General features: G+C 44.8%; 1 protein-coding gene and 1 long non-coding RNA gene across 3 annotated transcripts in view; both read left to right on the top strand.

The window, feature by feature from the left end:
- Positions 1 to 3338: 3338 nt before the first annotated feature.
- The window catches only part of LOC146037292 (ficolin-2-like), a 34369-nt gene continuing 14556 nt past the window's right edge, over positions 3339 to 23151 (top strand). Inside the window, exons 1-6 of one of the 2 annotated variants that reach the window (XM_083161343.1) lie at positions 3340 to 3541; positions 13153 to 13245; positions 14359 to 14403; positions 16333 to 16368; positions 19956 to 19991; positions 22386 to 22421. In XM_083161343.1, the coding sequence (XP_083017469.1) occupies positions 3394 to 3541; positions 13153 to 13245; positions 14359 to 14403; positions 16333 to 16368; positions 19956 to 19991; positions 22386 to 22421 (394 nt within the window). In that variant the 5' untranslated portion in view covers positions 3340 to 3393. Of the gene's footprint in view, positions 3542 to 13152; positions 13246 to 14358; positions 14404 to 16332; positions 16369 to 19955; positions 19992 to 22385; positions 22422 to 23151 lie in introns of both variants that reach the window. The other variant, XM_083161344.1, reaches the window with a different exon arrangement.
- Positions 9534 to 12457, top strand: LOC146037293 (uncharacterized). Its single transcript, XR_014461005.1, has 2 exons — positions 9534 to 10672; positions 12293 to 12457. It is a non-coding gene; the product is annotated as an uncharacterized LOC146037293 (long non-coding RNA).

Here is a 23151-nt window from a genome sequence, read left to right as displayed (position 1 = left end):
CTAACTATACACCACCACCCCTGCAGCCTAACTATACACCCCCCACAGCCTAACTATACACACCCCACCCCTGAACCCTATGCTGTATACCTCCCACCACCGCAAACTAATTCTACACCCAACAGCCTAACTATACACCACCACCCCTGCAGCCTAACTATACACCACCACCCCTGCACCCTAACTATACACCCCCCACCCCTACAGCTTAACTATACACACCCAACAGCCTAAGTATACACCCCCACCCCTACAGCCTAAATATACACCCCCCACAGCCTAACTATACACACCCCACCCCCAAACCCTATGCTGTATACCTCCCACCACCGCAGCCTAACTATACACAACCCACCCCTACAGCCTAACTATACACCACCACCCCTGCAGCCTAACTATACACCCCCCACAGCCTAACTATACACACCCCACCCCTGAACCCTATGCTGTATACCTCCCACCACCGCAGACTAATTCTACACCCAACAGCCTAATGATACACCACCACCCCTGCAGCCTAACTATACACCACCACCCCTGAACCCTATGCTGTATACCTCCCACCACCGCAGACTAATTCTACACCCAACAGCCTAATGATACACCACCACCCCTGCAGCCTAACTATACACCACCACCCATGCACCCTAAGTATACACCCCCCACCGCTACAGCCTAAATATACACACACCACCCCCAACCCTATGCTGTATACCCCTACCACCGCAGCCTACAGCCTACTGTAACTATACATCCCACACAGCCTAACTATACACCCTCACCCCTAAAGCATAACTATACACCCCCTACATCCTAACTATACACCCCACACCCTTGCAGCCTAACTATTCGCTCCCCACCTATACACCCCACCCCCACAGCCTAATTTTATACACCCCAGCAGCCTAACTATACTCCCCCCACCCCCTCACGCTATCTAAACACACCCGCCCCTCCCGCACTATTTCCCCACACGCCCCTCCTCCACAACCCATATTTCACACAATAAAAAGCCCCTTACTCCAGTGTGAAGCGCACGATGAATCACCTAGTTAAATAATATAAGACAAAATTCAGAAGATGAATTTAATATGCTGCTGGCCAGACAGACTTCAGAAATGTGCACCAACATCGAGCGAATGTGACCGATATAGATGACTATTATCATGTTAATACATTCTTGCCTTAACTGGACTACATCATTTCGCACGGAACGGCCAGGAGCTTGGTGGGTGGGAGCGAGTTGGCCGGGGGGGGGGGGGGGGGTGTGTGGTGGTGGTGGTGAGCAGTGCGGTCTGGAGCAGCGGTGTATCTGGGAGCGATCTGGCTATGTGGGAGAGTGGCGGGAGCAGCCTGCACAGCGTGACCTCTGACCACATCACGCTGCACAGAGCCGCACAGCTGCGGTCGGGAGAAACTGAGCAGCATCTCAGCAGGTGCTCAGATGCTACCCGGCATTAGATTGGATTGAAAACTCTGCAATTACTTGGCCAAATCCCCGGATCCCGCCGATCCTGGGATTGGCCACTCTACTTATATCTCCCCGTGTGTGCCCCTTTATTTTATATATGCAGCACAGTAGTATTACTGATATATGTATGTGATTGTTGTTTGTCTATTTTTGTTGCGTGTATGTGCATATTATCAGATGTTATTGGTATTGAGCGTTTTTGTATTATGCTTACAGTGTTTATGATGCATTGGTAATGCTTCCATTTTCATTTTTACATGTCGTAGAACCCTTTTGATGCAGACTGGGCATCCAGTTCTGATGGTGGGATCTCAGAAGGCGGCTTAGTCTATACAGTGTACTGTATAGTCTATAGTTCTTGAATATATTTTTCATCTATTTTTTACATCTTTTATTAACCCCTTACCGCCGCAGCCTGTTTTTGCCTTCCTGACAGGGCCCTTTTTTTCAAATCTGACATGTATCACTTTATGTGGGGATAACTTTTTATTGCTTTTACTTATCCCAGTGATTTTGAGATTGTTTTCTCGTGACACATTGTACTTTAAGTTAGTGGTAAATTTTGGTCGATACAGTCTTTTTTTTTGTGAAAAATACCAAAATGTCGTAAAAAAATTGAACATTTTGCAATTTGCAAAATGTTAAATTTTCTGCTTGTGAGACAAATAATCATACCACTCAAAATAGTTAATAACTAACATAGACCATATGTATACTTTATGTTTTAATCATTATTTCAACCTCCTTTTATTTTTTTTGGACACTAGGGGGCAGCAGAGTCAAAATTATACACATAACTCATAAAACGCTGCAATTGGCTGTTCACATTTGAACAGCCAATCGCAACGATCGCCGATGGGGGGGGGCATCGCTGCCCCCCCTGGGCAATGAGGGAAGATGTCTGCTGTCAGGGACAGCAGACATCGTCCCTCTGTCACCGCGTCTATAGACGCGGTGACAGTTTAATGGCATGACGTACATTTATGCCATGTGTCGGGAAGTACATCCCGACCATGACGTAAATGTACGTCAAATGTCGGGAAGGGGTTAAGAAACTTCTTGTAGAATGTTTGTGTGTGCATGTACATGTGGTAGGGAATATAGATTGTAATCTCCACTGGGGCAGGGACTGATGTGATTGTTCAAATATTCTCTTTACAGCGCTGCAGAATATGTGTGCGCTATATACATAAGTGGTAATAATATTCTCTGTACAGTGCTGCGGAATATGTGTGCGCTATATAAGAAACTGGCAATAATATTCTCTGTACAGCGCTGCAGAATATGTGTGCACTATATAAGAAACTGGCAATAATATTCTCTGTACAGCGCTGCGGAACATGTGTGCATTATATAACTAACTGGTAATAAATAATAATTCTCATTGTTAAGTGTTACATGCTCATTGCCAGGGGTTTGTTACTCGTTGCCATGGTTTTACTGGTCACAGGCATGCTGGCGTTCCTGCCACTTTTGCGTTGTGCTATACGAGCATCCTTGACAGATGCTAGAGGTCAAGTAGTACCTATAGAATTGGTCTCCTCTTAGGTGGTGGACATTTTTGCAGGGGTCGGCTGGGAGTCAGGGCTAACCGCACATGCACAGACCCTCCCGGTGCCTGGCTGAGCACATCACAAGGACAGGCTCCTTTCAGAGCCCTGTCCCTGTGAGCGGGGAATGATACATCCCGCCGTTAGCATTGCGTTGTTACAATGAGATCCTGGGCGGTAATATTGCGCCCAGATTGCAGTGTAATCATTGATAAATGGGCCCCTAACACTTCTCGGCCTCCATGGGTGGGAGGGGGGGGGGATTCAAATATTTGCACACTGGCAGCCACTAGATGACGTCCAATGGAGAAATACAAGTGCTGGTAACTAGTGAGATTACAATTCAGAATAAATATAGCCTCTAAATAGTGGATGTGCACTTACAGAACCCAGAGTAACACAGGAAGGTTCCAGAGTAAGACAGGAAGAAGCAGAATCCCGGAATCCGCAATGCTGTCCTCAGGGCTATTGGTGGTCTGTCTGGTCACCGCTCTCGGTAATGCCGAGAAAACCTGCACAGGTGAGTCTGGCTTCCTCTATCGCAGTGCAACACAGATAGTGTAATGGTTAGCGTTACTGCCTCACAGCACTGAGGTCATGAGTTTGAAACCCACCATGACCCTAACTGTGTGGAGTTTGTATATTCTCCCCATACTTGTGTGGGTTTCCTCCCACAATCCCCAAAAATATACTGCTAGGATAACTTGTTCTCACATGCACGCACATCCCAGTCTCTTGTTTTATAGCTGCAGCACTTGAATGGATATCATTGAACTGGTTCCAAAACAAACCTCCAGTGCAAAGACTTGTTTTTGTCCATCCTTCCGAATGATTTCTCCAGTCTTCACCCTGAACAGTAAATCTATAACTTACATTTCAGATGGCCGATTTGCATGTGCAAACCCCGTCCATTGGGGCAAATTCGTACGTGAGCAATCAGATCACCCCCTATGTTACAATTCCGTGGTCTAAGTACAAATTCACAAAATGTTAGCGCAACTACGCTCAGTCCAAAGTCGCTGTTTGTGAAACTATCAGAAAAGAACTTCAGGCCAAAGAGGGCAGTCGCTGGTGTACTCACATAAATAACAATCTCAGCTAGAACTGTTATAATGTAATAATCATGTGCAGAGCCGAATTTCCCATTAGGCACGTGAGGCACCGGCCTAGGGGCGGCACATGTTTGGGGGCGGGACTTGGATGCCTGTGATAGTACTGTCAGCCCAAAATGTACCAATAACTGCAAAATATCCACTGTACTGTACTATATTCCATCTTAAATAGAGTGTAAATGGATAGGACATGCAGATATTGCCCCTATAAACTGTCCTACTTAGTAAACATTATTGTTGTGCCTAGGGGCGCCCTCCTCCCTAAATCCGCCACTGATCATGTGACCGGGAACATGTGATCCGTCGTTGGTGCTCCACGGCGAACGTCACCGAAAATATTCAATGGGTTCTTAACACTACTGATAAGTGTGTTGGTTCCTTGATTCAGCTTATTGAGGGTTACTCAGACCTGAACACACGCATGTGATTTTACAGGCTGGGCGCTTTGCTATAGACTGCGCATGCGTGAGGCCATCATGCAGTAGAATCCTGCTACTTTTATTATCGCTGGCCGTATGCAAGGATTGATCCACCTCCAAGGTGACCAGTATTTTGGGGTGAAAAAAATTGGAATTTATTTTTTCATCAAATGATTTCTTTTGATTATTTGAACGGTAAATGTACTCAACTACTCATCCCCATATGTGGCTTGCTTGTACTTCTATTCTATTGCCATTGTTTCTGGCCTGCAGTATAACTGGACAAACTGGACAATGGGGCAGCGGCGTAGCTACGTTTTGGGCGCCCCCCCGCCGTTAGGGGGGCGCCCCCCGCCGCCCATTCAAACCCCCCCCAATCCCCCGCAGCCTTACCTTTCGCGCTGGTCCCGGCGGCTCCGTTCTACTGCTGAGGACCACCACAAAATGGCCGCCCCCATACAGCAGACAGTTTCAGAGAACTAACAAGCATATATATAAAGTTATATGCATGTACGTTGTCACGGAAATGGACGGGCAGCTGACATCCGGTGATGTCAGCAGCCTGCCCCCAGTGCCCACGTCACCAAGAGATTACCATGGGAATGCCCAGCGTTTTCATGGTAACGCCCATGAAACGCTGGGCGTTCCCATGGGTGAGTATCCCCACCCGCCGCCCCCCCACTGGCCGCAAGGTTGTCTTTGTCACTTTGTAACCTCTCTCTACCAATGTGTGTAACAATGGGCCTTATTCTGGTTGGTGCGTACTTTCCCGTATACTTTCGGATGGCGATTTTTAGCTGTCTGCGCATGCGTGGGGAACGCTATGCGCATGTGCCACGCATGGTCTCCGTACTTGTACTCAATAATACCGTACAGAAATGTGCACCGCAAACACTCGGGAAATATGGGCGTATTAGGGGCGTCATTCTGAATGACACAGGGGCGTACTTTCAAAGTGGGCTAAACTGGGCGTAAACATGGGCGGACACGGGGGAGTACACTTATTTTGGTGGGCGTGCATTCGGACAGCACACCGAATGCACGCGAACAAAAAGGGAAGAAATATGCGGTGTTCATAAGCAAGTATTGCTTTGCGGACACCACTCGGTCATGTGCTAGGCAATCGGAACGCCTAATCAGGACGGACGCACCTCAACCAATGTCAGCTGAACACAATACAATCACCTACTTTACTCATTACTTGTTAATTACACGCTTGTCACTGCTTCAATTGGAACCATTGCAGCTTAAATGGACCATTACTAAACACACACATATATGCTGCATTTTTCACACACTTTTACACTGCAACTAATGAACACAACTTAATATTAATAATACAAATACACATGTCACTTCTACATGTATCAATTAAACCACACATTTGGGGGAAACAAAAAAACATTTATTAAATGAACTTATAAAATAAATTAGAAACCGGCACAAAATAAAAGGTAGCATACCAGCAATAAAAGTAAATAATATATAATAAATACATGTATTATAGACATACATAGCCACAGCAGAATCATTAGGAACACATCAGGTGGCTTCACAACAAAAGTAGAGCACCAACACTTCAAGTACAGCACACAGTAATGGTAGCCAAAACGGGCCAACAGGGGAACCAAACATGACATTTGAACCGAGGGCAAATGTGGGGACCCTCGGCACGGAATATGACACAGGATGCTGACACACACAGCTTAATGAAAGATTTGGGAAGACATAAGGGTGGAGATTAATGCGGACACAAGTTCATTTGCGGGCACGTTTGCCCCTGGCAGGCTCCTTGCCACGTGCAGCAGCTCTTCGCCCACGGCCACGGTCAGATGGTGGGTCAGGTGGAGCACATGCTGGGGAGGGGGTGGATGGTCTTCCCCCTCTGGCAGCAGGGAGTGCTGATGGTGGGAATGCACCAGAAACGGGTGACATTAGGACCCTATTGCTGGCAACTAGCTCCACCATAAGATCATTATGGCGGAGGAGGAGTTCATTTTGCCGCAGGGCTTGATCAGACAGCACCTGCAGGCTAGCAGCATTTGACTGCTGGGTGCCAGCCATGGCCTGCTGGGCCTCAGCAATAGCCTGCAGGCGCTCAGCGATACTCTGCTGGCTGTTGGTCAAACCCTGCAACACCTCCTCGGCCCTACGCACCCGCTCTGATGCCGACTCTCCCTGCTGCTGAATATTGAAAAGCACATGCCCCACGTGACCAATTCAGCCGCGGACATTGGCGGCTGCTGCTGCACGGGCCTGCTACTGGGGCCAGGTGGCACAGACTCCTCAACCTCCTGAAGAGATTGTTGACCAAGCGGTGGGGATGCTGGTGAAAGAGAAAATTCCAATTACCACACATTCCATGCAAAATTCAATACATCTACTTATGACATGGCAAATAATTACCTTCAAGCAAAGAAGCCATGACTTCCGCTGGGGACTCGCTGTCCATGGTGCTCACCCCCCGGACCTCCTCCACTGCAATGCAGAACTCGGCCATCTCCTCCAGGGGGGTGAGCTTCAGCTTTGAAGGCATGGGGCCAGCCCCAGAGGTGTGGCTGTGTTCCCACCGCTGGGTCAATTTCTTTTTGAGGTTCGTTTTGAAGTCGTGCCACCTGCAATAAAAGTGTACATATTAATACATGTCACTCCTCATGTTTGCGGTAACACCCATTGCAATCTGAAACAGAATACAACATGTGCCTCCTGACACCAAACTTAGATTATAATAATTTTGAAAAACAACCCTTAGAAGATACAATCACACTCAGCCTACAATAACTATCAATTCAATGACATGGCAAACATGTCTGTGGCTTCAAGCAACGTGACCGCCCATTGACCAACTCCATCTAATATCTAATGTAAACATTACTGGACTTGTACTGCTCAAATGTAACACACATGAACTTGCCTCTTCTTAACGTGCTCCGCCTCACGAACTTGTGGAGCCACTGCATTAATCTCCGCCGTTATGTCCTCCCAGATCTTCCATCTCCTTGTGTGTGTCAACTTCTCCTGTGGGCACTCGATCAAATTCCGTGCCCGGGTCACCAGGATGGCAGGCTCCTGCGGTTCGTATGCCATGTTTCTGGTGGTTGGTTCCTCTGTTGCCCGATTGCGGCCACGGCCACGACCACTGGCACCGCCACTGCCACGGCCACGGCCACCGATTGCTGTACTTGAAGTGCTGGCCAGGCTACTCTGTTGGGAAGCCACCTGCTGTGTTCCCAATGATTCTGCTGATGCTGAGGATGGGCCAGCTGCCGATTGGCCTGATGTCGATGGCCCATCTGGCTGCTCTTCCCCCAATGGCTGTTCAGGGTTGATGGGGACATAGGTGGTGCTGGAGTCCATCTGAGCAAATAGGTCCTGCAACTCCTGCTCTTCCTCAGATAGAGATGCAGACATGTGTGCAACAACATTGCATTTGCCAAACACACCTTTATATAGTATTTCTGTAATTGGCGTACATCATCGACACCCTGCGTTCCGTACGGCCGCGTTCCGTAGGGCAGCGTCAACCGTGCGGCGCATAGGCCACGCCCCTTGCTGCGCAAAAATATTTCCAAAAAACCTGGCAAACTGAGTAAGTCTGATTTAGTAGGTAAATGCAGATGTGAACACCAATGACCAAATAAAACTGAGGTCAAACATGAAATGTATATGTGAATGTACATCTGTACTGTGCACTTGTTTGGTATGTAGTACAACTGACAATACCCATTCCATATGTAAATCCAGTCCACCACTTAGGCACAAGTAATCAGTGCTAGCATCCAAATCACATGTGAAAGCTCTCCAAATTCAGCCTTGATGCTAGCTACTTTTCATTCCACCTCTCTAGTATGGCCCAATAGAAGGTAAGTGTACACATGGCAGCATTGCCTAATTTTGGGAAAAGGTCTGCCACTATTTGCTATGTTTCAGCTGCATAGCTTTCACTATAAAAAAGCTGTTTAGTACCTTGTAGAGTTAGGTGTAAGTGGCTAGTGATGCAGACTATTTCACCTGTTGCTTATACCCATGTTTGGTGAATGTAATAGATTATATATAAAGGGTTACCATCTTATTGTACAGTGTCTGTTTAGGAGATAGTAAGTAATGGCATGGTCTGCTAAACTATGCACAGGTACAGCGATGCAATGGGATAGCCGTCTGTCCTGGCGCATCCACGCTGTTACTGACAAAAATGAACAATAAAGTTAATACCAAATATCACTCTGATCAACCAATGACAGGACATGATTGTATGGATTGTGCCATTGCTAAGATGGCGGCCTATGGGAGAGCAGCAACCTTCTCTGCCGCGGAGCTGAGGGCACTGGTCTCCGTTATGTAGACCAGGCTGGGGCGTGCGGGGCTGTTCAGGGTTGATGGGGACATAGGTGGTGCTGGAGTCCATCTGAGCAAATAGGTCCTGCAACTCCTGCTCTTCCTCAGATAGAGATGCAGACATGTGTGCAACAACATTGCAGTTGCCAAACACACCTTTATATAGTATTTCTGTAATTGGCGTACATCATCGACACCCTGCGTTCCGTACGTCCGCGTTCCGTACGGCAGCGTCAACCGTACGGCGCATAAGCCACGCCCCTTGCTGCGCAAAAATATTTCCAAAAAACCTGGCAAACTGAGTAAGTCTGATTTAGTAGGTAAATGCAGATGTGAACACCAATGACCAAATAAAACTGAGGTCAAACATGAAATGTATATGTGAATGTACATCTGTACTGTGCACTTGTTTGGTATGTAGTACAACTGACAATACCCATTCCATATGTAAATCCAGTCCACCACTTAGGCACAAGTAATCAGTGCTAGCATCCAAATCACATGTGAAAGCTCTCCAAATTCAGCCTTGATGCTAGCTACTTTTCATTCCACCTCTCTAGTATGGCCCAGTAGAAGGTAAGTGTACACATGGCAGCATGGCCTAATTTTGGGAAAAGGTCTGCCACTATTTGCTATGTTTCAGCTGCATAGCTTTCACTATAAAAAAGCTGTTTAGTACCTTGTAGAGTTAGGTGTAAGTGGCTAGTGATGCAGACTATTTCACCTGTTGCTTATACCCATGTTTGGTGAATGTAATAGATTATATATAAAGGGTTACCATCTTATTGTACAGTGTCTGTTTAGGAGATAGTAAGTAATGGCATGGTCTGCTAAACTATGCACAGGTACAGCGATGCAATGGGATAGCCGTCTGTCCTGGCGCATCCACGCTGTTACTGACAAAATGAACAATAAAGTTAATACCAAATATCACTCTGATCAACCAATGATAGGACATGATTGTATGGATTGTGCCATTGCTAAGATGGCGGCCTATGGGAGAGCAGCAACCTTCTCTGCCGCGGAGCTGAGGGCACTGGTCTCCGTTATGGAGACCAGGCTGGGGCGTGCGGGGCCCTTCATAACAAATAGGCAGAAGCGCCTTGCGTATGCGGCTGCCTGCAGGCGCATATTCGCGCGCACCTAGGTGCGCAAGACCATCGCCCAGCTGGAGCGGCGATGGTCTGATCTGAGGCGCCGGGAGCCCAAAAAGCTCAAGCAAATAAGGGCCAGCATTGCACGCTGTAAGTGTTTACACATTAAATGGCCAATTGTACATTAATGCTTACATGACCTTTTTTGTCCCAATAAGGTAACCTGGTTCATCATGAGTTAACCATGACATACTCTATCTGTGTGGTACCTCATGTTAGACATGCTGTAATGTGTGTGTAATATGTCATTTTTGGGAATGCAGGATGAATGAACAATTCATGTGACTTATTTAACACTCTGCATTTTGATTTCCCTTACAGCACGTGACCGTGCAAGACGGGCCCGTGAAGAGGCCCAGGAGGTGGAGGCCCCCCCTGAAGAAGTGGCCGAGGAGGAGGCCACAGAAGTGGGAGAGGAGGAGGCCGCAGAAGTGGCCGAGGAGAAGGCCACAGAAGTGGCCGAAGAGGAGGCCGCAGAAGTGGCCGAAGAGGAGGCCATGGAAATGGCAGAGGCGTAGGCCCCAGAAGTGGCCGAGGAGGAGGCCACAGAAGTGCCAGAGGAGGAGGTGGCCGAGGAGTTGGTGGAAGAGGAGGAGCCATGCGAGGTGGTGGAGGAAGCAGTAATTCGTAGGTAAACATAAGGCATCATTAATAATTGGTGGTAGTACTATTTGTTAGGTACCACTGGTGAATCTAGTGTGTTTTACTCAATTATTATTTATGCCCCTTTCAGACCGCACTTTAAAAACGGTATATTGCCGTTTTTTTACCGTTTTAAAACGGTAATGTGTGCGGTCTGAAAGGTGCAGGACCACTTAACCGGTTAGAAAAAAACGTTTTTTCTAACCGGTTAAAATGCAGGGTCCTACCCGTTTCAGAACCGGTATTTTAGGCTCAAAATCGGTTCTGAAACGGTATTTAGGACCCAGCCAATGAGCTGGGTCCTAAATTCAGCACAGTGAATACTTAATGAGCGCTCATTAAGTATTCACAGCACTGGAGCCCCCCCCGCGCGCGTCGACACCCCCCGTGCGCGTGTCGACGCCCCCCGCGTGTCGGCGCCCCCCGTGTCGACTTACCCCGTGCCGGTATCTCCGTTGTGGTTCCCGGCACTGCAGCTCAGTATGCTCGGAAAGCACTTATGAAAAAAGTGTCTTTCAGAAAATGGCTGCCCCCGTACGAAAGACAGTTTTTTTAAACAGGGTTTCCTATGGGGCAGCCATTTTCTGGAAGACACTTTTTTCATAAGTGCTTTCCGAGCATACTGAGCTGCAGTGCCGGGATCCACAACTGAGGTACCGGCACGGGGTAAGTCGACACGGGGGGGGGGGCGACGCGCGGGGGGGTCGACATGCGCGGGGGGCGTCGACATGCGCGGGGGGCGTCGACATGCGCGGGGGGCGTCGACATGCGCGAGGAGGGGGGAGGAGGGGGGAGCTGCACGGAGGGGAGGGCTAAAGGCTGCACTGGCTTTGACCCTGTATTTGGAAAGTTTCCAAAAACGGGTCTGCCAGTGTCAAAAAAGCGGCACTTAAACGGTAATATACCGTTTAAGTGCTGCGGTGTGAAAGGGGTTTTATCTGGCAGACCCGTTTTTGGAAACGTTTCCAAATACAGGGTCAAAGCCAGAGATGCGGTCTGAAAGCAGCATTAGGGGTTAGAGGCCCAAGCTGCAAAGGTGGAATCTAGAGCCTCAGGTAGGTGATGCATTTTTGTTTATGGAGGGCCTTTCTATTTGTTTGGTGTAAGGAATCGGCTTAGTGCAGCAGCTTCACCTATCTGGCAATGTGACTATGAATCCGGAAGTAAGGCTAGCCTTTAAATGTGGTATCCATGTATCCATGTATCCATCCATCCATGTATCCATCCATCCATCCATCCATCCATGTTTCTATCTATCATGCAGTTTAGCTATTAAGCAGTGACATGCAGGTATATATGTATGGCAAAATGTGGCATGTTGTATTAGATGTAGCTTTGGAGTAGATTGGTGAGTGTTAAGGTGAGTGTTAAGGCAGGAGATTTTTCAGTCACATATTCATGTGTGTGTGTGTGTGTGTGTGTGTGTGTGTGTGTGTGTGTGTGTGTGTGTGTGTGTGTGTGCCTATTTTTTGTTTTACCAATACAAACAGTATTGGCTATGTAATTGTTTTTATGTATGAATTCTCATGCTGTAGGTACTTAAGATTGACTGTACAAGGTCAACCTGAATAGCATAATTAATGTTGTTCCCCCTTTAACATGCCCACAGATCCACAGAGGCAAGCCGCCAGATTAAGAGGGGCCCTACTCAGGCTGTGGCAGCTCCTTATTGTTATGGTCGCAGAGGTGGAGGCTGTGTGTGACCTGCTTGTTTGATTTTTTGTTGGTTTTTTACTCTGTTGTAAATTTATAATAAATATTTGTGTTGACAGTTCGAAGTGGTATGTGTGTTATTATTTTATTTTACAGTATAAATATAACTATAAATATATATATTTAAATAATGGTGTTTAAGTTATATAAGGTGCAAAATGTATATACATATTCATAGATAACACATGGGCGTAAAGGGCCATGAAAAAACGTGGTGCACTTAGCATGATGAAAGGGTTAATGTAAAATGGGAGTAAAGTGTTTAATAATCAATTAGAGAAATAATAGATGACCATTAAAAACAATCCCTTTTGAATGAGGTTGGCTAATTGCATAAGCGGGTAATGGCACAGATTTGGGTCTTATGAGAATAGTGTTGATTTGTGCGTAAATACTCCGCATCGGTGCGTACGGCCAGCTTCCCGTACGTTCTAACGCGGTAAGACCGTGCTTACGCTGCAAGACCGTGCAAGAATCTGTACGTGTCCACCGCACACGCAAGGTTTGTATGTCGTCCTTACACACGCCCTGTTCTTAAAGAGTGAGTCCGTCCGAATGCGGGGGACCCGTGGGCGTTTCTACGGACGATGTCCGCACGCCACCGCACAGCGTTGCGTGCGGACAGCACCGTAGGAATTCGGGAAAGTACGCACCGATCAGAATAAGGGCCAATGTTATCTGTAAAGATCAAAGTCATTGACCAGGTCTGACGGTCAACATTCACATTTTACTTTTATTTGTTCTGTAACCGTCCAGGTGATCTACAACAGGTGAATGTCCTGAGAGAATATCATGTGGTGCGGGGAGAAAAAGGCGAAACAGGAGAACGGGGCCCTCCAGGAAAGAGTGGTCAGTGCCTGCAGTTCTACTTCTACTATAGGGACCCACATGGAGATCAGACTGCTCTACTGAGGACACAGGGAACGTATACCTCTATCATCTACATACTGTATATATGTGTCTACTAGTATCTGTTTGTGTGTCTCCGAAACACTGCCATCTGTTGGCAGCGAGTGACACTACATCTCTTTCTCTCACACACATGCACAGAGGCTATTACAAGGTAGCAGACTAGCTTTCGAAGCATTTGCTTCGAGCGGGCTTACTAGTAAGTATATATTCTTGTCACAGGACAAATTAAGTGCAGTAATAGTCTGGCGCTCCATTTGGGGGGGCCTCACCCATTCAGCAGGGGAAGGGGGAGGCGTGCAGGGATGCGGGCCACGGGGGGGGGGGGGATGCTGGTGAGTCACTCCATTGTTAGGGGGGGGGGCATGGCCACTCTAGAGTGTGGGGGGATTTGAGACAAGCCTCACCGCTCACCCGCTCTGCGGCAGGGGGGGGGGAATATAATAGTGTGCCGAGCGTAGCGAGCCATGCGAGGGGACGCGGTGCACTTCTTCGGTGTTCAATGTTGACATGATACCTGTGTCGACCTAATGACCCTATCAACCTAAAGTCATGTCGACTTTTTTCATGTGTCTAAGGCTCGTCGACCTTCAGTGGTAGACCTAATGACCCACAGGATTCAGCATAAAGCGATAATCTTGGGAATTTTTTTTACAATTTTTCTGTTATATCATAGTTACCTCCCCCCTGCATTCTGCAGGAGACTCCCTGAAATAGCAGCAATCTCCCTCTCTCCCTCATTAGTCTAGCAATCTCCCTCATTTCACCTAGCCCACATTACACTGTTACATATTTTGAGAAAAAGGAATGAGAGACAGATACATTTACATTTAATAATCTGCACCATTTCCCAGCACTTTACCTGCTGGAGCCTGCTGAAAAATAGCCCTGTTACCAACTATAATCTCCCTGAAACTAGTTTTCAAAAGTAGGCAAGTATGATCCACATACATGGTTGCTGAAATTGCAGTCACATCTGTATTATGTATTATACACGTGTAGCACTAATTATTATATATTGTACATGGTTTATGCATTATATATTATTCTCAGGACCCGCAGGCATCGCAGGAACAGCTGGATTACCCGGACAGAAAGGTTGGTGACAATTTGTAATCACCTGTAACATAACACAAGTCCCTCTAGGGATACCCCTGTTTGAATATTTTTCTGTATGATTGTAATGAGCCTACACACGGAGTGATATCTAAGAGGCCTAATGTAATATACAGTCGCTAATTGACGGTTCATTTTCCAGGTGTATTTGGCAGAAGCCTGCATGGATCAGTCAGATCAGTGCAGGCTTCAGTGTAAAAAAAAGTGAATAAATAAATAATTTTTAAAAATGGCATGGGCTCAAAGAACCGGTCCTGGTTTTACAAAATCAGAGAACAAATTAAATAGGGATTCCCTGTATTTTTTTCAAACCAGCACCAGGCTCAAGGGCTGGACCTGGTTCCAAAATACGGGGGACATAATGAGTAGGGGTCCCTGGTATTTTGTGAACCAACACCAGGCCCAACCAGCCAGCAGGGTAATGTCACAGCTAGGGGGAGACTTTTTATACAAGCCCTCCTGGCCAAAGCATTTACCCCCTGACCTGGCAGCCTGGGCAGGGATTCTAGGGATCCCCACTGAAGGGGTTCCCCCTCCACAATTTACCTTCCCAGGCTGAAGCCCGGGGCTGTCCCCAATGCCCCTTGGGCGGTGGGCATCAGGCTGATAAATGTGTAAAAATAGAAATAACTATTGTATATTGCTGTGGAACTATGAGTCCCAGCAAGCCTGCACCACATGCAGAGACTTGTGAGAACCACAAGTTCCAGCATGGGAGACATTGAAGGGCCTTCTGGAACCTGTAGTTCCACACCAGTACAAATAGAAAAATAAAAACACAATAAAAGTATAACTTTTTTACACCCACAGTCCATCCGGGAAATCATCTGTCAGACCACACTTAGGTCGACAGTTATTAGGTCGACCCCGGAAGGTTGACTGGCCCCAAGATCGACAGAGTTAAAGGTCGACATGGGCCAAGGTCGACATGGGATTAGTATGACAGTCATTAGGTCGACATGAGTTTTTCACTGTTTTTTGAGCCAACATGTGCCGACAAGTGGTATTTCATGCCCTACCATCCACTAGGGCGTGGTGGGAGAATAAAATAACGTGCCGAGCGTAGCGAGGCACCGTGCCCGAAGCATTGCGAGCGAAGTGAGGGGCTGCGGTTCAACTCCAACTGTGTCCATGTCGACTGTGGTGACATTCGGGGGAAAAAAACAGTGAAAAACTCATGTCGAACTAATGACTGTCGACCTAAACCCATGTGGACCTTGGCCCATGTCGACCTTAAGTCATGTCGACCTTGACCCATGTCGACCTTTAACCCTGTCGACCTTGGGGCCAGTTGACCTTCCGGGGTCGACCTAATGACTGTAGACCTAAGTCTGGTCTGACAGATGTACCGATTCCGTCCATCCATACCTTGACACGTAGGTAGGTATTCTCCATCCACCTTGAGCCTCAGACGTGTATAGGCCTGTTAGTGACCAATCATCTCCCAGTTCCATATGATTCCCAAACCTGTATTTTTTAAACATACTAATTATATCACCTCTCAACCTCCATTTCTCCAGTGAAAACATATTCAGCCTGGTTTAATCTCATTCAATTTGTGATTTGTATACATTTTAATGGGAAAACATATGGATGCAAATTTAAGTGTGTAGAAAAGTCACCAGTTCAGAATGTGCAAATTTGCAGCAAAAAATTAGATTATTTTTTTAACTCAATTTGCATCCCACAAAGTTGGCAATTTTGGAAAAACATGCAAATTCGGCTGTTTTTTTAAAATAAAAATCGCTAAAAACCCACAAATTTGCATTCCATTAAAAGTCACCCAGATGGTCTGGGAGTGTAATTAAGTAGTGAGTGTGATATGGGCCCCACCCCCATATACAACAGCATAGAGACTTGTATATGTACAGTCCAAATGTCACTAATCACTGTTATATGCTTGTAATGCAGGAGATTCAGGTGTTCCAGGACTACAAGGACCTAAAGGTAACTATTATTATTATTATTATTATTAGAAGTAGTAGTAGTAGTGGTGGTAGGCGTAACAGTATTAGTAGTAGCAACAGTAGCAGTAGTAACAGTATTAGTAGTAGTACCAGTATTAGTAGTAGTAATAACAGTAATATTAGTAGTAACAGTATTATTATTATTATTAGTAGTACAGGTTGAGTATCCCTTATCCAAAATGCTCAGGACCAGGAGAATTTTGGATAACGGATTATTCCGTATTTCGGAATATTTTAATATTTCAATGATGTATTTTGAAGTATCTTGCATTTATGCTGTATAAACACATAATATACACACAAATATATTTTATTACCACATAAAATACACACAAATATATTTTAATTGTTCAAAAAACAAGGTTTCAAAACGTGAAACAAAATGTATGTACTATCTCAGCACTGAATTTGAATGCCAAGCAATCATTGTCTTGCACATATATAGTGCCAGTTACATATCATGTCCCCAGTGATGCTGTTACAAATGTCCCCAGTGAGTTTTAAGCAAAAAAAAAAAAAATTTTCACTTTCTGGAATGTCCGTATTTCGGAATAATTCGGATAACGGATATTCGGATACGGATACTCGACCTGTAGTACCAGAATTAGTAGTAGTACCAGAATTAGTAGTAGTAGTAGTAGTACCTGTATTAGTAGTAGTACCAGTATTAGTAGTAGAAGTACCAGTATTAGTAGTAGAAGTACCAGTATTAGTAGTAGTAATAGTACCAGTAGTAGTAGTAGTAGTAGTAGTATTAGTAGTAGTATTAGTAGTACCAGTATTAGTAGTAGTAATAACAGTAATATTAGTAGTAACAGTATTATTATTATTAGTAGTAGTACCAGAATTAGTAGTAGTAGTAGTACCTGTATTAGTAGTAGTACCAGTATTAGTAGTAGAAGTACCAGTATTAGTAGTAGAAGTACCAGTATTAGTAGTAGTAATAGTACCAGTAGTAGTAGTAGTAGTACCAGTATTAGTAGTAGTAGTAGTACCAGAATTAGTAGTAGTAATAGTACCAGTATTAGTAGTAGTAGTACCAGAATTAGTAGTAGTACCAGTATTAGTAGTACCAGGATTAGTAGTAGTACCAGTATTAGTAGTACCAGAATTAGTAGTAGTAGTACCAGAATTAGTAGTAGTAGTAGTACCAGTATTAGTAGTAGTACCACTATTAGTAGTAGTAGTATTACCAGAATTAGTAGTAGTAGTACCAGTATTAGTAGTACCCGTATTAGTAGTAGTAGTCGTAGTACCAGAATTAGTAGTAGTAGTAGTACCAGTATTAGTAGTAGTACCAGAATTAGTATTAGTAGTAGTACCATTAGTAGTAATACCAGTAGTAGTAGCAGTAGTAGTAGTACCAGTATTAGTAGTAGTAGTACCAGTATTAGTAGTAGTATTAGTAGTAGTACCAGAATTAGTATTAGTAGTAATACCAGTAGTAGTAGCAGTAGTAGTAGTAGCAGCACCAGTATTATTATTAGTAGTAGTACCATTAGTAGTAGTAGTAGTACCAGTATTCGTAGTAGTAGTACCAGTATTATTATTAGTAGTAGTAGTATCAGTATTAGTAGTAGTAGTACCAGTATTATTATTAGTAGTAGTAGTACTACCTTCTAGGTGATAGTCGAGATATAAAATAAAGGCCTAATCTATTCCATGCTTGTTAGCGATCACCCGTCCGTCCTGATGTACTGGGGGGGGGGGGGGGATTTTTAAGGTGAATTCCAGATATATGTGCCAATGTAACTTACTGATGAAACCATTACTTTATGTACATTGTGCTACAGCGCCAGCTGGGTAGCCTAAAACCATCACATGCCACAAGCATGAGATCCTTCATGCCAGTTGTATACCCTTTGCTACATTTACATTAGCAGTATGACTGGTGAGTCCCTGAGCGCCCATACACCTGTGTATAGCATACTTGCCTACCTGACCCTCTCCATGCGGGAGAAAATGCTCTGTTTCAGGACTTCCCTGGTAATGTATGATTGCCATCACCTGTGTGGGGAGCTAGGTAAAGGTGTTTCACCACAGGTGATGGCAATCATACATTACCAGGGAAGTCCAGAAACAGAGCATTTTCTCCCGCATGGAGAGGGTCAGGTAGGTAAGTATGTATGGTGTATAGCACAGTGGTTCCCAAACTGTATGCCTAGGCTCCCTGGGGTGCCTCGGAGCACTTGCAGGGGTGCCTCGGTTTGGTGGTCCAGAACCGATTCAAATTATTTATGGTCAATGTAATGGGCAAAACATACTAATTATATCACCTCTCAACCTCCATTTCTCCAGTGAAAATATATTTAGCCTGGTTTAATCTCATTCATTTTGTGATTTCTATACATTTTAATGGGAAAACATATGGATGCAAATTTAAGTGTGTAGAAAAATCACCAGTTCAGAATGTGCAAATTTGCAGCAAAAAATTTGATTTTTTTTTTTACTCAATTTGCATCCCACTAAGTTGGCGATTTTGGAAAAACATGCAAATTCGGCTGTTTTTTTTAAAATAAAAATCGCTAAAAACCCACAAATTTGGGTACTCTTTACCTAGAAGGGCGCCCATCGCGGCCATCGCATGCACTAAAAAATCGCATGCGATGCGACCGCCGCGATGCATAGGGAACAATGTTAAATCTCCCAATTGACCCGATTTTCCTGTTCAATTTCTCAATTGACCCGATTTTCCATAGGAAACAATGTTAAATGGCTCACAGAGGCCAAATAGGCACCCTGAAGTGTGAAATGGCCCCCACAATTGTTAACGCCACCCCACGATCAACGTCAACCCAAGCGTGGCGAGCGCAGCGAGCCCGCGAGGGGCGGCGGTACGCGTCCTACGACCTTTTCATACCCCCACTATCCACGTCGGCGTGGAGCTGAGAATAGAAAGTGTGGCGAGCGCAGCGAGCCACCGAGCCCGAAGCATGGCGAGGGGACGCGGACACCTTCACAGGTATACGCGTCCCCTCGTGGGCTTCACAGCTGTCCGCGTCCGCTCGCCACGCTTCGGACTCGGAGGCTCGCTGCGCTCGCCACACATTCTATTCTCAACTCCACGCCGACGTGGATAGTGGGGGTATGAAAAGGTCGTAGGACGCGTACCGCCGCCGCTCGCCACGCTTCAGGTTCACGTTGATCGTGGGGTGGCATTAACAATTGTGGGGGCCATTTCACACTTCAGGGTGCCTATTTGGCCTCTGTGGGCCATTTAACATTGTTTCCTATGGAAAATCGGGTCAATTGGGACATTTAACATTGTTCCCTATGGGAAATCGCGGGCATGGCGTCGGTTGCACCGCATGCGATTTTTTGGTCGCATGCGATGCGACCGACGCGATTTTTTTTTTTTACTAACGATGCCCACGATCAAAATCGTGGGCGCCCTTCTAGGTAAAGAGTACCCAAATTTGCATTCCATTAAAAGTCACCCAGATGGTCTGGGAGTGTAATTAAGTAATGAGTGTGATATGGGCCCCACCCCCATATACAACAGCATAGAGACTTGTATATGTACAGTCCAAATGTCACTAATCACTGTTATATGTCCTTTTAATGCAGGAGATTCTTGTGTTCCGGGACTACAAGGACCTAAAGGTAACTATTATTATTATTAGAAGTAGTAGTAGTAGTAGTGGTAGGGGTAACAGTATTAGTAGTAGCAACAGTAGCAGTAGTAACAGTATTGGTAGTAGTACCAGTAGTAGTAGTATTAGTAGTACCAGTATTAGTAGTAGTAATAACAGTAGTAACAGTATTATTATGAGTAGTAGTAGCACCAGTATTAGTAGTAGTAGTAGTAGTACCAGTATTAGTAGTAGTAGTACCAGAATTAGTAGTAGTAGTAGTAGTAGAAGTAGTAGTACCAGAATTAGTAGTAGTAGTAGTACCTGTATTAGTAGTAGTACCAGTATTAGTAGTAGAAGTACCAGTATTAGTAGTAGTAATAGTACCAGTAGTAGTAGTAGTACCAGTATTAGTAGTAGTACCAGAATTAGTAGTAGTAGTAGTACCAGTATTAGTAGTAGTAGTACCAGAATTAGTAGTAGTAGTAGTACCAGGATTAGTAGTAGTACCAGTGTTAGTAGTAGTAGTACCAGAATTAGTAGTAGTACCAGTATTAGTAGTAGTACCAGTATTAGTAGTAGTAGTACCAGAATTAGTAGTAGTAGCAGTAGTAGTATTAGTAGTACCAGTATTAGTAGTAGTACCAGAATTAGTATTAGTAGTAGTACCAGTATTAGTAGTAGTACCAGTATTAGTAGTAGTAGTACCAGAATTAGTAGTAGTATTATTAGTAGTAGTAGTAGTAGTAGTACCAGAATTAGTAGTAGTAGTACCAGTAGTAGTAGCAGTAGTAGTATTAGTAGTACCAGTATTAGTAGTAGTACCAGAATTAGTATTAGTAGTAGTACCAGTAGTAGTATTAGTAGTAATACCAGTAGTAGTAGCAGCAGCAGTAGTAGTAGTAGTAGTAGTAGTACCAGTATTAGTAGTAGTAGTAGTAGTACCAGTATTAGTAGTAGTATTATTAGTAGTAGTACCAGAATTAGTATTAGTAGTAGTACCAGTAGTAGTATTAGTAGTAATACCAGTAGTAGTAGCAGTAGTAGCACCAGTATTATTATTAGTAGTAGTACCATTAGTAGTAGTAGTAGTACCAGTATTAGTAGTAGTACCAGTATTAGTAGTACCAGTAGTAGTACCAGTAGCAGCAGTACCAGTATTAGTAGTAGTACCAGAATTAGTATTAGTAGTAGTACCAGTAGTAGTATTAGTAGTAATACCAGTAGTAGTAGTAGCAGTAGTAGCAGCAGCACCAGTATTATTATTAGTAGTAGTACCATTAGTAGTAGTAGTAGTAGTACTACCAGTATTATTAGTAGTAGTACCAGTATTATTATTATTAGTAGTAGTACCAGTATTAGTAGTAGTAGTACCAGTATTATTATTAGTAGTACCTACCTTCTAGGTGATAGTCGAGATATAAAATAAAGGCCTAATCTATTCCATGCTTGTTAGCGATCACACGTCCGTCCTGATGTACTGGGGGGGGGGATTTTTAAGGTGAATTTCAGATATATGTGCCAATGTAACTTACTGATGAAACCATTACTTTATGTACATTGTGCTACAGCGCCAGCTGGGTAGCCTAAAACCATCACATGCCACAAGCATGAGATCCTTCATACCAGTTGTATACCCTTTGCTACATTTACATTAGCAGTATGACTGGTGAGTCCCTGAGCGCCCATACACCTGTGTATAGCATACTTGCCTACCTGACCCTCTCCATGCGGGAGAAAATGCTTTGTTTCAGGACTTCCCTGGTAATGTATGATTGCCATCACCTGTGGGGAGCTAGGTAAAGGTGTTTCACCACAGGTGATGGCAATCATACATTACCAGGGAAGTCCAGAAACAGAGCATTTTCTCCCGCATGGAGAGGGTCAGGTAGGTAAGTATGTATGGTGTATAGCACAGTGGTTCCCAAACTGTGTGCCTAGGCTCCCTGGGGTGCCTCGGAGCACTTGCAGGGGTGCCTCGGTTTGGTGGTCCAGAACCGATTCAAATTATTTATGGTCAATGTAATGGGCAAAACCAGAGCTTGTGGCTTCCAGTTTTAAAATATGTGGATAAACAGAGGTGAGTTCTGTCCCTCACCACATAACTGGACCTAAGGATGAAATATAAGCACAACTTATTTAATTTAATATTGTTTTCTGAAATTCTCAGTAGCAAACTTTGCACCTAGGGGTGCCGTGACAAATATTGTGATAATGTGCCGTGATGCAAAAAAGTTTGGGAACCACTGGTATAGCAGCATTACAATGTGAACTACATGTGTATTAGCCTAGGACACCTGGGACCTTTAATCAGGCTGAGTAGTGAGTGTGATATCGGGAAGCCCCTGATATACAGCAGCATAGGAGACTGGTATATGTACAGCATACGTGTCACTTATCACTGTTCTATATCATTGTAATGCAGGAGATCCAGGTATTCTGGGGCTACAAGGAACTAAAGGTAACCTATGATGTGATATCCTGTAAGAATCCTATACAACCTGCACTCACTCACCAATAAACAGAGGGGTGTCCATATGGGGCATAAAAGATGGGTCCCAAAAACAAATATATGGTTTCCCTAAAGGGGAAATTAGCACTCGTCACAAATTCAGCAATTATCTATTTATTTGGGGCACATACAAAGTGGTAGAAAACTGCTTCAATGTATTGGTCCAACACTAATGACCTTTAGCAAGGAGAAATACGGGTCAAAAGTACATATTCTGCAACAAAGTTGAATGACCTGACAGCCAATGGCTGAGTCCCCGTATAAATATCCCTGACAATTGTTCAATTACGCATCCAATACATATCCTGAAAGCATGACATGTTTTACAGGAAGCGTCCGAGCATGCAATAGAAATGTCAATAAATGACTCTGATGGGGCCTACACATGTGGAGATTGTGCTGAGCGATGAGAACACGGGCCCGGACCAGCAATCTAACTAGATTTATCCAGCATGCTGGATCTTAATCGTTTGGTGATAGCGACGCACGGGCCGCACATCGCTGTGGCAAGGAGCGATGTAGGGGCATTTTCTAAGCGATCTAGTAAAATTAAGTCAGATTGCTTAGAAAATGCCCTGAAATCACCCTGTGTGTAGGCCCCATAATGTTATGTCTAATGCTTATGTAAAGCTTAAATATGTAGATCGCCAGCAGAGCATAAGATGACGGCATTCGTCAA

Source organism: Crinia signifera, chromosome 9 (assembly GCF_055691185.1).
Source record: "Crinia signifera chromosome 9, ASM5569118v1, whole genome shotgun sequence".
NCBI lineage: Eukaryota > Metazoa > Chordata > Amphibia > Anura > Myobatrachidae > Crinia > Crinia signifera.
The sequence above is the reverse complement of the archived record's forward strand: the minus strand, read 5'-3'. Positions and strand labels throughout refer to the sequence as shown.